The sequence below is a fragment of the Octopus bimaculoides genome, chromosome 26 (assembly GCF_001194135.2).
Source record: "Octopus bimaculoides isolate UCB-OBI-ISO-001 chromosome 26, ASM119413v2, whole genome shotgun sequence".
Classification (NCBI taxonomy): Eukaryota; Metazoa; Mollusca; class Cephalopoda; order Octopoda; family Octopodidae; genus Octopus; species Octopus bimaculoides.
The window spans coordinates 12,281,243-12,296,814 of NC_069006.1; the positions used below are offsets into that span (position 1 = coordinate 12,281,243).

At 34.2% G+C, this 15,572-nt stretch overlaps 1 protein-coding gene across 1 annotated transcript in view; it reads right to left on the reverse strand.

Annotated features, from left to right (window-relative positions):
- The window catches only part of LOC106883689 (endothelin-converting enzyme homolog), a 131,504-nt gene that overhangs the window by 26,803 nt on the left and 89,129 nt on the right, over window positions 1–15,572 (reverse strand). The window contains exons 8-12 of the mRNA XM_052976911.1: window positions 12,537–12,653; window positions 11,125–11,211; window positions 4,810–4,958; window positions 3,574–3,677; window positions 1,957–2,075 (exon numbers count right to left, since the gene is read on the reverse strand). Coding sequence (XP_052832871.1) covers window positions 1,957–2,075; window positions 3,574–3,677; window positions 4,810–4,958; window positions 11,125–11,211; window positions 12,537–12,653 — 576 coding nt within the window. The remainder of the gene's footprint in view (window positions 1–1,956; window positions 2,076–3,573; window positions 3,678–4,809; window positions 4,959–11,124; window positions 11,212–12,536; window positions 12,654–15,572) is intronic.

Genomic DNA, 15,572 nt, shown 5'->3' on the forward strand with positions numbered 1-15,572 from the left:
TGACAACCGATGTTGGTGTGTTTATGTCCCTGTAACTTAGTGGTTCGGCAAAAGAGACCAATAGAATAAGTACTAGGTTTACAAAAAATAAGTCCTGGGGTCAATTTGTTTGACTAAAGGCATTGCTCCAGCATGGCTGCAGTCAAATGACTGAAACAAATAAAAGAATACACACACACAGAGTTTTTAAGAAACATTATGGAATCTCACAATTCTGACCTTCAATCTTATAATTTGCAGAAGTGTATATCAACTTGAATGAGGACCCACAATAATTACTGGTATATATTTTATCAACCTAGTATGAAAATTAGTGTGAAGTTAGAACTGAACACAATGTATATGTTGTAATACAACAGAAACACTCTACATTTACACCACCACTCACTAAATCTCCCTCAGCATGTGTCTACTTTCTTGACAAACTCAATGCCTTTTTCACTTTCAGTTTGTTGTTTAATCCAAGGCAAGTCTTGATCTGTCACACCTTAAACATTCCACTTGTGACCACTTTGTTTCTTATTCAAATATAGTGGGTCTAAGGATACATTATTTAATGAGTCTTATGTTTTTGAAACAATTGGCTTATGACCTGAGGGATATTCAGCAGTTACTTTAAGCAGGTTGAATCATCATCATCATCATCATCATTTAACGTCCGCTTTCCATGCTAGCATGGGTTGGACGATTTGACTGAGGTAAAATCCCCATGTTAATTTATTCTTATTGTCAGGTTAATTGCCTTGAAACAAATAAATCTACATAAAGACATACTTTTTAATCAAGTCAGCTGAATGACTTGCTGCAGAAAGACAAACTGTAAGTATATTATATACTATATTACAGATATATATAATTGTTGAGGCAAGTGAAATTGAAATCGAGTTAAATTCGACGACTGGCACCCATGCCAATGTCGTCTCCTTCATTGGACACGAAACTCAGCTTGCGAAGACTTATTGGGGCAAGCGAAAGCGAAATTGTGATGGCACCTGTCCCCAGCGTCGCCTTTCTGGCACTTGTGTAAGGACTTTCAAGCGAGATTGTTGCCAGTGCCCCTGGACTGGCTTTTGTGCGGGTGGCACATAAAATACACCATTTTGAGTGTGGCCGTTGCCAGTACCAGCTGACTGGCCTTCGTGCTGGTGGCACGTAAAAGTACCCACTACACTCTCTGAGTGGTTGGCGTTAGGAAGGGCATCCAGCTGTAGAAACTCTGCCAAATCAGATTGGAGTAGCCATCTGGTTTCATCAGTCAAATCGTCCAACCCATGCTAGCATGGAAAGCGGACGTTAAACGACGATGCGGATGATGATTTTATATTCACTTGCCATGCTAGAATGGTCATCATGTTCTGAGTTTCTACTGGAGTCCACTGCTCTCAATATGGTTCAAGATCAAGTGTAGTTTGTAAGTTTCATTTTTGGTTTGGTTTCTACAGCTGGATTCCCTTCCTATCACCAAACACTTAACAGAATGTACTGGATGCATTTTATGACAGCACCAGCACTTTAGATATTGTAATGTCCTTGGCAAAACAAGACGCAAGGATCCTCTTGATCCCTCTGCTTTTTCCACCCATTCCCATATTACTTTATAGAGTAATATTGGATGTCTTTTATTGTGGTACCTGCATGAGAGGGTTGCTTTGTACAGTGTAAATGTAAAGAGTACTGGCTACTTTAAGACATGTACATTCACTCAAGATAATGCAACTGAAATAGTGAATAGGAAATAGAGATTATTGACAGAGGTAAAGTCAAGATGGGTAAATAAGACAACGAGAGCAAGAAGGGGCTAGAGAATGAGGGGTAGTATATACTGCACTACAGAATATATGTATAAATATTTTAGTCATTGTTATAAGTTTAGACAGATATAATCACTTTGTCTATATATACATTTAAGAACAGAAGTAATTTAAAACTGTAAGAGTATAGGAAATGACAACTTACCTTTGCTTTACTGTCTCCTTTGAAAGTCTCCTGTACAAACATTGCACCTAAGGCATAACCTAGTACTGAATCAGTATCCATAACACAGTACTGCCACATATCAATATTTCCTTTCGTACCTGCATGGAATAATGATACATTTAATACACACACACATAACACATACACTCAACATCAGTTGTTAAAATTTATGCCGAAAGAGTGTTACGGTCTTGGCAGAATCATTACAGCTTTGAACAAAAGTGTTTGAACAAATATTTTATTACAGCTCTTTTACATTCTGACTTGGAATCCTGCTATGGTGAACTTATTTTGCCTTTCAGCCTTCCTCTAATCTGAGAGGCCTTGCATCTATGTTACATTGGAAGAGGGCAGTAGAATCAGTGTAGCAACAGCAAATATGATGTTTCAAGTATTTACTATATTTAATAGCATAAAAGACACATAGCCACATTAGACATGCTCAGTTTCAGCAGTGCATATTCAAAGTAAAAGTTTTCAGTGCCATAAAGCATATAATGTAGGGCAAAATTCACATATAGGACCTGGGGTGAATTGGTGGTGGGGATGTGTTTCATATATGCCATCAAATATGGTACTTAAATTTTGAATTTCAGCTGCACCAGTTATATATTGATATTGATCAAATATCTGATCGATTCTGTCAAGATAGAAATGCAGCCATGTTAATTCCACAAATATTACTGCTACTATTCTAGGGAGAGGTATTTTTGTCACAACATGCCACTCTCACTGCTTCATATCTCCTCTAAAACATGGGGTTCTCTCAGTATCTGGCACTAATATATGACTTAACAGGTCCTTATTTTACTAATCCTGGAAAGATGAATGTTTAACTCGGGTGGGAATTGAACTGAAAACATAAAGGAACTTAACTAAACACTGCCATATATGTTTACTGTTCTACTGATTCTGATAATCCTTCTACTTCAACATTAATTAATGCTTACTTTATGAGTTTTAGTTTCCCATCAAAACAAACTTTATACAATTGATGAAGCAAAATGAATTGGTGAATAATAATGATTTCAAATTTTAGGACAAGGCCACAAATTTCAGAGGAGGGGCAAGTTGATTACATTTACCATAGTACTCAACTGGTACTTATTTTATTGACCCCCAAAAGGATGAAAGGCAAAGACAACATCAGTGGAATTTGAACTTGGAATATGAGCATAGACAAAATGCCGCTAAGCATTTTGCCTGGGGTGCTAATGATTTTGCCAGCTTGCCACCTTAATGATAATAATTATAACAAAACATGAAAATATATTTAAAATGTATTTAACCTCGTTTGGATTTATGTTAGTTAGGGTTCATCTGCAATGAATAAACTAGAAAGGTCATTCAGTGATTCAAAATTAGTGTAGTGATCAGTAGTTAGTTAAGTAGGTATTTAATTATTTATTTTCATTTTTATCACCTGTAGTCCAAGATTCACTAAGTCTGATTACAAGACAAGTATAATTGGAATATCATTGGTTATAGATCTGTTGGAGGACTGTTTTAGGGCTGAACAACAACAAAACACAGCATGTGTAATATTTTCAAATAAATACATGACCACCACCATTTAGTAGCTGCCATAGTCCTTACCTGACACACTTTTAGTGAGAATATCCCTGGCATCACGGAATGGTGTAGAAAGATAATTTGTTAACGTGCGTACAACACGCCATATTAAGTAATTATTCAGGATTCTGAGAAATAATAAACACATTAAGTACTGTATAGTTATAATAATAATAGTTTTATATATAACAATAGTTTTAATGTATGTCCTGGTAACAAACTGTCCTGTTGATATGTAGTAAGTTGTAGGATGTAACTGGAGTGTAGGATGATGTGTGAACGGTGTAACTGGGATGACAGTGTAATGTGTATTGAGTGTAGCTGATGTGGCAGAATGCTAAGTGTAATGTAACTGGAGTGACTGCATGGTGTGTGTTGAGTGTAGGTGGGGTGACTGCATGCTGTGCGTTGAGTGTAACAAATGAATCATCAAAAGCTTTATACCAGCGTTTCACAACCTATTTCCCCCCCAGGCCCCACTATAACTTTCCACAAAAATGTATGCCTCACCAGTGGTTGGAAAAAAAATTTTATTTTTAATATTTTATCACAATTATTTAATACAAAAGCATCTACCAGTAACTCTTTTATTAAGTACTAGGTACAAAAAAGTATCATTATTGACTAAGAAAGAAAAAAACATAAAACACTTTAAATGAGAACTTTGTGCCTGGTGAGTACAGCAGATTTCCTTGATTCAAGGAGACAATTTTGTTAGCTTCAGCTGTAGCATCAAAATAGCACTATACTGTAGCAAATAGTCTTTACACAGTATGTTTGGCTGGAGGGACCGGTTTAGTTGGGCGGAGTATAAGTGTTGGTACCATGATAAAATGCACTCCATATACTCTGTAAAGTGGTTGGCTATATGAAGAGCATTCAGCCACAGAAGCCAAGCTAAATTAAACAAGCACCTAGTCTTTGAGAGCTGTAGCTTCCAGTTAGGTGACTTAAACTGTAATGACCTATACAACCTATGCCAATATGAAAAGCTAATGTAATATGATGATAATGCTGGTAGTGGTGGTGGAGCTGACTGATATCAAGCTGTTTCCACTCAATCATATCCAAACATTCGTTTCTCCCCTTTTATCACCCCTATTATGCTGTCCACACATAGGCCCAGCACTATTCAGTTGTCTGGTCCTTTCTCTCCTGAATATCATAACTAAAATGTGTAGAATTAAATGACAACAGTGAAAATTATTAGAGAGGGATAAAAGCATAGCAGGAAGTAACTGAAATATCAACTGTCCCTACCTTTTACTGTTGGTATCATTTAGCATGTTTTCAAGCAGATGATGCAGCTTACTGAGGAACTCTGGAGCAAAGACGACCACCTCTTCTGAACTGTCAATGGTGATGTTGACCACAGAGAAACGCTCATTTAGGTACCTCTGCCAATTGATCTATTCAAAGCAGATAAAATTTGATATTTAATACAACAGTTTTAATAGCAACAGTAGTGTGTGTATATAATTTTAAAAAATAATAATAAACTAAGGGAAATGAATGATGTGGGTTGACATGAATTTAGATAAATATGTTAGGGGATTATATACTAAATGATTTACACAGAAAATTTTGTGCTTATCTAGTGGCAATAATTTTAAGAAATTAAATAATCTCAAAATTAATTTACTAGCTTAAGGGAAAATATGATTCATATTTGCAGGCAAGGAGCGTAACTGTGGATATATTTCAGTATTATCAAATTTCAACAACATAGTTATAATGCACTCAAGACTGCTTTCATCAGTAAACAAATTTTTACAAAATAGACAAAAAGTTACCACAATTTTGTACAATTAACAAATAGCCCAAGGTCTGTCTTCTTTTCTTTCTTCTATTAAGAAGGGAATTTCAATTGACAATATTTTACATCTTTGAAAACATTACCTCTGAACATATATATAACAATAATATGAAGTGGATGAACAGAAATAAAGTCAAGGCATCAATTCTTTAAACAGTATCTATTATTTAAAAGATAAAAATCAGACACAACAGTCTGACAAAGGGTTAATATTTTGCTCGTATTAATCAGTCAATTTCTATGTCTAATCAAAAAGAATTAGTGACAGTTCTTCGACAGTTTAGTTGTTTATTGAAAATTTCCTTATTGATAATAATAAGTCTGGTTTTGAATTTTGGGCATAGATTTACTATATGTATGTGCCTTTTTTAATTATATAAAAAATATTTCCTATAAAGGTTTGGTTTTGTTTTAAGAAACAAAGCTTAGTTGCTGGAATTTAGATAACAACAGTACAAAGTTCTCTATTGAATTTTAGAAAATATATGTGTGTGTGTATGAAAGGTAAGATTGTAGGATGCTTGTGTGAAGTGCAATTTTCTATGAGAGCAAAATGTGAACCTTGAGGATATTTGCAAAGGCTGGATAGAAATGACACGAACATACTCTGCTGAATGTGTAATGAGTGGAGTGAAAGAGTGGATAAAAGGTGAACTCAGATGTGGTGTGCATGAGAGTAGACTCTGCTGGTATATACACATGATGTGTATAGAGAATGACAGTTCTGTTGAAGAAATTGTAGTGAAGGATGAGATGACAAGTAACCAAATGCTGACAGGGGTGTGGGGAAGAGCTTTTGTGAATATACAGTTATTAAGAATTGTGAGCATGGAAAAGTATGGAGATAAATTGAGAACAGAAATCATTGAATGAATGGATGGAATGGTGACAGAAATGAAAACACACAAAGACATCACACGTACAAATAGAGATCTAGATCATTGCTGGCTTTGTAACAGGACAATCTGGGAAAATTTTGTATGTCTTGAATTTTGTTTGAATGCTTTGACAAGTTTTACTGATTAGCAGTTGAGTGATGGGATTTTTGCAAAAAAAAAAAAAAAAAAAAAAAAGAATAGGGGAAGCCTGCTAGACATGTTTGTGGAATACTCAGCCACTTACATAACAAATACAGTGAGCAGGTATTTCAGTTGATCTAAGTTCCCATTGTCAAAACAAATGGATATCCATCAGCTTTTACTTTCTCTCTCTCTCTCTCTCTCCCACTCCCTATCTACGTGCACACACACATGCATACATGGATATAGACACATATGGACATGTACATTTATAATATTATGTCATAATATGTCATTGTATTTAAATGTGTATAGCAAACAAAAGTAAGGATTAGTCAATACTTGTGCTAAAAGTAACATTTTTTTTTTTATTTCTATTAACGCTGAATATTTTCTCATGTCCATTATTTAGTTATAAAAGACTTCATTTTATTCAAACAATGAGTAAATATCTGACTGCTTGAAGTATAAGTTGTGGTCACAATGGGTCAATAACTCAATTTTGATAGCATGTTTATGCACATACAACAGGTTGGGTGCAATTTTGCTGTTTCTATGAAGTCAAGCCACCACAGTGATGTTCCCCCATGATACAACTGTTTTATTTGAATCAAAGTGCCTGGTTGCTTTGTTAGAGACAGTTGCAAATAATGATATCTGTGAGACTGCCTTTTTATTTGCTGTCAGTTGCACACATATCTCAATAGTGTAGCATCAAAAGCTTCTGCTCTCACCGCACAATGTTTTGCAATTGATCCTGAGAAGAATCTGATGTAATTAATTAATGAATATCTATTGTTGCCAGAAAATATGCACAATAATACTCCTATTGTTTGTAACAATGTGTACGTCAGTATTATTATGGTAACAACTTTATAGCTTTAATTAGTTGTCATTTAATCACATGATTAATAATTAATACCATTAGCCTACTTTCTTTTCTCTTGTCCAGCCAACCTACCCACAGCATGTCCACTATCCCAGCCCACCCAACTAAATCTGTCCAGTTGTTTCTTCTGAGGACTGCGAACCCACATTTTTTTCCCCCCCAGCAATCAATTATTACAAATGTTCAGAATTGAACATCAACTTCATCAATCTTGCCAATCTTGGAAAGGCTTGATGTTGACATCCTCCTCCATTGACTAATATAAACAAAAATATAGGATTCCAACTTCAACACGAGCAAGAAATTCTTTAGACAAACAAATCTTAATTGGAGATTATTGACAATAAAAACACCAACCATAAATTGTTGGTTTATTTATGTTAGTGGTGGTTGAGTAACCTTAGAAATAAATCACTGGGGAGAGAGGCTACCACTGAACATCATCTTATAACATGTACCTAGTAAGACCACTGCACACCACAGATGACCATAACCCAATTTCACTGGTTGATTTCCTTTTGGAATGTATTCAGACTGCTTTGATGAAAAAAACCCACCTGAAGGACATAAACAACAGCGATATGGAGCAGGCAAACGTATTAGATCGTATGTTTGTACCATTTTGTAGAGTGTAAATGGATTGATAGTATAGTGTGTAGCATGTAGTAGAGTATAGCTGGGGCAATACTATGATGTGTAGCATGTTAGGTTAGGGTTCACTTGGGTTTGAACTTTACCAGAGGAAGCTTCAGAATGACTGATCAACCTACTAGTAATAGCAGCCAAATCTTCTTCAAATAACAACTTAATGTCTTTAAAAAGGAAAAATTGGATAATGTCCTCTTAGAAATATCTTGCCTAAATAAAAGATGAGATGATCCTCTGTTTTGATTTAGAGCTAAATAACATCATCTGTTAATCTAGTGCTAGACTTTCATTTAACTGTGACTAAGGCCTCCCAAGCTAATTGTTCTTTATTTTAAAGCTTTGATAATGAGTGGTGAAAAAATTGCAATTGAATCCATTTTATGCTGCCTGTGTTGAAAAACGACTGAGTGCAAGGGCAGTAACAAAAGAAATTAATGATGTGGAACAAATGTGTGGCCCAAAACTGGTTCAGACATTTCAAGGAAGGTGACATCAGCCTTCAGAACAAACCAAGGTGAGGGAGACCTGTTATGGAGATGACAGCCAAGAGAAATCAGTGACTTTATTTCAGCCAACCTTCAAAACCTGTTGTCAAACAAGTATGGTTTGAACTAAAGGTCTTGTTGTGTGTTTGGTGGAACTCTGATGGGGTGTTGCACTTTGAGATTGTCTCAAATGGTTATGTTGTAAACACTAACCTTTATGCTCAACAACCACAGCAACTGTATGATACTTTGAAAGCCTACTACCCAGAATTGGTCAGCTGAAGACATGCATGCTTACAGCATGACAATAGCTCATAGTGTCAATGTGACCAAACACAAGTGAGGAACTTGAGGGGCTAGAAGTGCTGTCCCACTCTGCATACAGTCCAGATCTTGCACCATCAGATTTCCACCTTTTCTGAGCCATGGCTTATTTCCTGCATGAACAGAAGTTCAACAATGTGGATGAGGTTAAGAACAGGCACAAGACGATTTTTAGCCTCTAAACCAGCTAAATGATATAAGCCTGGAATTGAGCTTCTGGCACGATGATGGGATATATTTGGATGAATAAATACTTTTTGTATATGCAAGAAACTCTTTACCTTTGAGTCACTCTGTAACTTCTGCTAATTACTAATAGTAATATATATATTTATATATTTGGATGTCAATGAGGGAAAAAGTATTGAATACATGTAATGGAGTTCAAATTTGATGAGTCTTTCTGTCATTACTTTGACTTTTTTACCTCCACACATTCATTTGTGTAGCAAAAAGGAAAAGCACAGACAGATGAAAACTGAACACACACACACATACACATTTTCAGAAGTACTGTAATGAACAACCAATCTAAGTTTAATTAATGACCAATTGAATGTTTTACCTCCAAGATAATAATTATTTATTTACCAAACAAACATAATTGCTTTACTTCTGTATCATCACCATTCTTAATTGGAAGGATAGTGAGAAAATAAACAGACCAATTCTCTGTTTAATGTGAACATGAAAGAAAGAAAGAAAAATGTTCAACAAGAATATCTCGAAATAGCAAATGTCTGTTATTGGCTTCCAGGTGAATAGAAGAAGAAATTGCAGGTAATTTATTTTCTAATCTATTCAACTGAAAAAAATTAACTTCTCCCTGTTTTCATTATTTCTTTATAATCATTTTATTTCAATGAATGTTATACTGTATTTATCCATTTTTACAAGGAAATTTTAAACCATGACTTTGAAGTTCAGTTTTGCGACCTTCATTGGACAGTTTGTCTGATGAAAGCTATATAGTTGAAACTTGAAAGTCACTGTCAACCTTTTCTTTGTAAAAATAAAATATGTTCCCCTAGTGAGTGATCCTTAAATTTGTTTAACTGCTTTTACATATAATTATACATAAAATAAAAAATATAACATTTTATTTATCTATTTTTTTATAGCTTTTAACTCTACACCATTCCAGGACAGAGTTTTGGTGAGATATTGGTTTGCATCATATAGACCAGGAGATGATCATGAGTAGGTGATGAGTGGGTAATAATATGGGTGCTCATAGCTATTGGAGGTATCTTCTTCCTGTAGCCACTATTTCCACTCACTGCTCTGTGAGTTTCATTCTTCTAACAATCAACCCCCACCCCACTGCAAAGCCATTTCAACAAGAGACAACACTATACAGTTCCTACTCTATTTGTATGCCTGATATATTTTTCATTAAATTGGTACCATACATAGGTGCAACTCACTGTTAGCCTCAGATATCCACCTGTCCACGAGTATATCCGAAAGAGTTAAAGGCTCTGCCCACATTTGCCTCCGGCAATGTCACAGATAACATATTAACATGTCATAAATTCTATGTTACCTCCGTGGTTCACTATTTATTGAACATCATTGACTGTATTTATCAGCAAATTATTTTGAAAATCTGTTGAAGGAATTGAACTCAAGATGTTTGAAACCATTGATATAGCACATTAACCATCCAGCCACCAGAAATAACAAAATTAATGAAGGAGATTCTATGGGATTGCTCAACCTGCTTGGAATAGTAGGCAAATATACCTCAAATCACATCCTGCTCTTCTAAATAATCAAATAACCCATTGTATGATGTGGATATAAATATATAAAACATGGGATGGTGACAGCTGATCAAGACTGACTTATAGATAAACAGAAACAACAGACAGATGAACTGTCACAAAACCATTAAGACATAACACATTAAAGGTGCAGACATAGCTGTGTGGTTAAGAAACTCACTTTGCAACCATTTAGTTTCAGATTCAGTCCCACTGTGGCAGTGTCTCCTACTATAGCCCTGGGTCAACCAACATCTTATGAGTGAATTTGATTGAGAGAAACTGCAGAACACCGTCATATGTAGGTAAATGTGTGTATATGTGTGTGTGTGCCACCCATCATTGCTTGACAGACAGTGTTGTTTTGTTTAAATTCCCTGTAACTTAGAGGTTCAGTAAAAGAAACCAACAGAATAATTACCACACTCTAAAACAATGAATTACTGGAGTCAGTTTGTTGAACTAAAAACCTTCGAAGCAGTGCCCCAGCATGACCACAGTTCAATGATTGAAACAAAAGATAAAAGAAGAAAGATTAAAGAGTGAGTATTTAGTGTTGAGGAGTTTAATACTGAGTGCTGAGTATTCAGTGTTGAGTGGAAGCAATTATATGTGTAAAGTAACTTACAAAGGGTGCCAAAGTTTGAAGCTCCTTCACTGTCATCTTGTGGTACTGTTTTTCCTCATCTTGACGTTCTTCTGCAGGTGTCGTTATCTACAAAAGGTATCATTAAATAAATATTAATATTTATTTAATTTTATATTTATGAATATTGACAAGTCACTGGTGGTGGAATTGAGTGGGATGGCAGACAAAAAAGAACTGTCTTGTGAGACAGTTCATAGTCTAAGATGCAATATTGCCACCAGAGACAACACTATACAGTTCTTGCTCTATTTGTATGCCTGGTATATTTTTCATTAAATTGGTACCATACATAGGTGCAACCCACTGTTAGCCTCAAATATCCACCTGTCCATGAGTATATCTGAAAGAGTTAAAAGCTCTGCCCACATTTGCCACCAGCAGTGTCACAGATAACATAAATTTATGTCATAAATTCTACAATGTTACCTCAGGGTGTTTCACCTCACCAGAGTCAATAATACTAGTAACATAATGAGGTAAATTTAATCAACCATACATATACCTCATAAACTTGTAACCTTGAACCAGTAGCATAGCACAGGGTGTGTGGAGACTGTACAGAGTAGCCAAAATTCAGGTTATGCCACTGACAGAACCTCCAAAAGTAACTGTCAAATTTGTTCAATATCACACTCTCCTGTCTTTAAAAAAATGGTAGGGTACATGGGTAATGTAGTCTTAGAGCTGACTTGAGGCTATAACAACTATATATTTATGTATGTGTGTCCTGGGTATGACTTTAAACTGCATCTGGTAATAGGGACCTGGTTCAGCAAATTGGCAGAATATTAGATAGAACTCTCTGATATTTGTTCTAGTTCCCTGTGTTCTCAATTCAAATTCCTCTGAGGCTAGCTTTGCCTTTCATCATTATGGGGTCAATATATATACAGTACCAGTCAAGTACTGTGACCAAGAAAATAGTGCTCACATTATGGCCCAACCAATTCTTTCCACATTACTGTAGACTTACTTGCTAAGAGAGAACCAGTTTTGAGCCAGAGATATATTTCATAGCCAGATGATCAACCAATAGGTCATGGTTCTGATATAATTTTTAGTAAAATATTTCATTTGCTTCCTTCTTTTTTTCAACCTTCTTTACCAAATATCACCTACACTTTATGTATATATATTGATGGGAAATGCTTGAATGGCCAAGCCATCCTAGCAGGACTGGAACTCACAAAGCATATCCGTATGGGTCACTGAAAATATGTACAGCTCTAGTAAGCAGAGTGCTCTTTGGTTCAAGTTCTATGTGGGTTTGTTTATGGGAGTGTACATGAGTGTAAGGCTTGGGATACAATATTCATTAAATGCCATCCCTGCAACCTCACCTCAACAGCTATTCTGTCGATGATTTCAACGATTCCAGATAGTCAACTTACATTAGCAATTTCAGTTTCAAACTCCAGGATCTCATACATCTGATTGTAAGTGTCATTCTTTTCTCCACCAAGCAATACTCCAATGGTGGTCATGTATTCAAGCGCTGCAGATAATATCTAAAAAGGAGTAAGAGAAGAATTTAGTGAGACATCACTGAAACTCATTAATCTTGAAATGTGACATGTTCCCTGACCACAAGAACTCGAGAATAGAACATACACACCTCCCGCATATACTCTTGAATTAGATACACTTCTAGCTGACAAACTTTAGAACCAGACATATTTCCTACACACATTTTTTAAAACTACATACTGTTGATCTAGACACATCTCCTGTTGACACACCCTCTGTATCTATATTGACTTGTTACCCAAAAGAACTTATCTGACTGAGATAGACACCTCCTAATGATATGCGCACTGTAGCAGCATTGACAAGCTAAGTGCATCTCTCAGCATTCTGTCTATATTAGACCTTTTCATCTCTACAGTGGATTCACAAACACCAAAGTTAACAAATATAATATATAATTATTTTTGTTTATATTACACCCAAAGTTCAGTTCAGTTCAAGTGAGCGAGTTTTCTTTTTGGAAAATTTGGACACCTATATAATATTGAATCAAATATCTAATACACTTGTGTGTCCTTGCTGCAACTGATAACTTTAGTGTCATCCTGGAATTGTATTTACTCAAATAGACACATTATGGACAAAGAATGTAGCCATGAGAGGACCACACTGGAAAATCTCTTCAAAAAATAAAACACAAATCAGGTTTATACAACAGTGAGTTGTGTGTGTCAGTATAATTATTATATGTGATGTAATTGAATGGGTGAGAGACAGAATACAAGCAGAAGAGCCAACTGTGTTGACAAATGATAATTACCACCCATGTAGTCAAAACATCATAAGAACCAGCTGTGTAGTCTGTAGCTGTGTTAACACATTAGAAGAAGCAGCTGTATAGTCAGTACTCAATCCGAGTTAATACAAATTAAGAAGCAATTGCATAATCTGTATTGTGTGTTAGCACCATAATAACTGGCTGTGGACTAATCTTACATATTAATAAAATGCAATGTGTATCCCATCAGTCAAACTAGGAAAAGAAGAATAAAACAACAGAGTGGGAGTGGGTGACAGTCACAAATGCTAAAGCAAGCAAACAGTATTCAAAGTTTTTTCTCTAAAGATGCTGATATTTTAATTAAAATAAAACTGCAAATTTTTATTATGAATTGTATTCAGTTTAGCAGTTTCATACACACACACACACACACACAATTACATATATGAAATTAAATATTACACTTCTTTTGTTTTCAAAATATTGTTCTCATAACATATATATAAATGTTATGTGAACAATAATTATCATTCCAATCCCATTGGTATTATTACATGTATCATTCAACTACAGTAGTAGTTGAATAATATTCTGAAGGTCACAATTTACTCACATGCAGCATATTTCAGACTTTTTTGCTAATTCAGTTCTTAACCAAATTGAAAACTGTTACCATTTTTGAAGGAGACTAGTCCCTAGCTACATTTTGGCATAAAAAAGTTGAGATTTGGTCCAGTTGAAAAAAGTTTACATAAAAATTATAGGAGAGTAAGTAACACCTCCAATCAAGTTTAGATCTAAATAACTTTTTTTATTTAAAAAAAAAGTATATTTATCTTAGCTTAAATGATAGAAGGCATGAGGAATTTCATAGTTTTTTTCCCATGCGACAAAAATTTGTATCAAAAATGTTGTGAGGTAAAATACGGAAAAAAAATATGAGTAAGGCAAGAAAATGGATTTAAGTATAATTAACTTTTTTATTTTAAAAACTATATTTTAATTAAGCTTAAATGATAGAGCTCAATTCAAGGAATTTCATGGTATCAATTTTATGCAATGAAGTTCTAAAAGAAAGAAGTAATATAGTGTTTATTTCACAAATTTGAGGTTGATAATATAGTTCTATACTTTTTTATGAATACAGTTCTATAAGGGGACTTTTAATATATGTCACCAGCATCATTGAGGTAAGGAAAAAAATTATCAATGACACCACAAGGAATTTCATAGTTTTGGTCCCATTAAATTAAATATTTTTTTACTGTCTTTGTATATCAATTAAAAAATAAAATTTACACACTCATAAATCTTTCACATTCATAATTTCATTGACAATTAGTCTACTTTTGTATTGGGACTCTTAATACTACAATTTAAAGATAATATTTAAAATAATGATATTTAATAATATTTAAAATAATATTGTTTAATAATCCAATTTTTCAGCTTTCCAATGAAGGGTTTGAGGGAATATGATTTGGAGGAAATTACTTGCTTTTATAAATAACTTCATATTAATTTTTGTTTTAAACAACCTAAATTCTTCGATAAAATATAGCCACTTGTGACTGTGTCTCTACGAGCAATATTGAATCATGTATGGCCATTCAGAGAAGACAATTTTAAGTAATTATATTTTATATTATTTTTAATTTTAAATTTATTAGCAATGAAGTTATTTACATGCTTTAATAAATTATGTCATTGTTAATTGAATTAAATTCATTACATAACACAAGTTTTTATCTTTCATATCAATTAGCAACAATCATTATTTTCATCAACTCAAAATCTACACAACCTAAGGTTGCAAATTCAAGATGATGATTATATTGTAGTTGTTGTTCCTTATTACAAAATCAATAATTTTTTGCTTATAAAAATGCATATAATTTATTAATAATTGCAAGAAAATAAATTTGCTTAAAAAATGACTTTATTTTATTTTTATTTTCTTTAAAATTCCAAATTCACTTGATAGAATATAGACATTTCTGGCTGTGTCTCTATGGGCAGTACTGAAGTCATGTAGTGAGGCTGTTCAGAAAAAGCATTGGTCAAAAGTGCTTTATTTTTTAACTTTAATATTTAATTAATAAAGTTATTTTTAATATGCTATTGCACTTAAGTAAGTTTAACTTTTATTATTAATTTTCTCTTTCAGCCTTACTTGCTT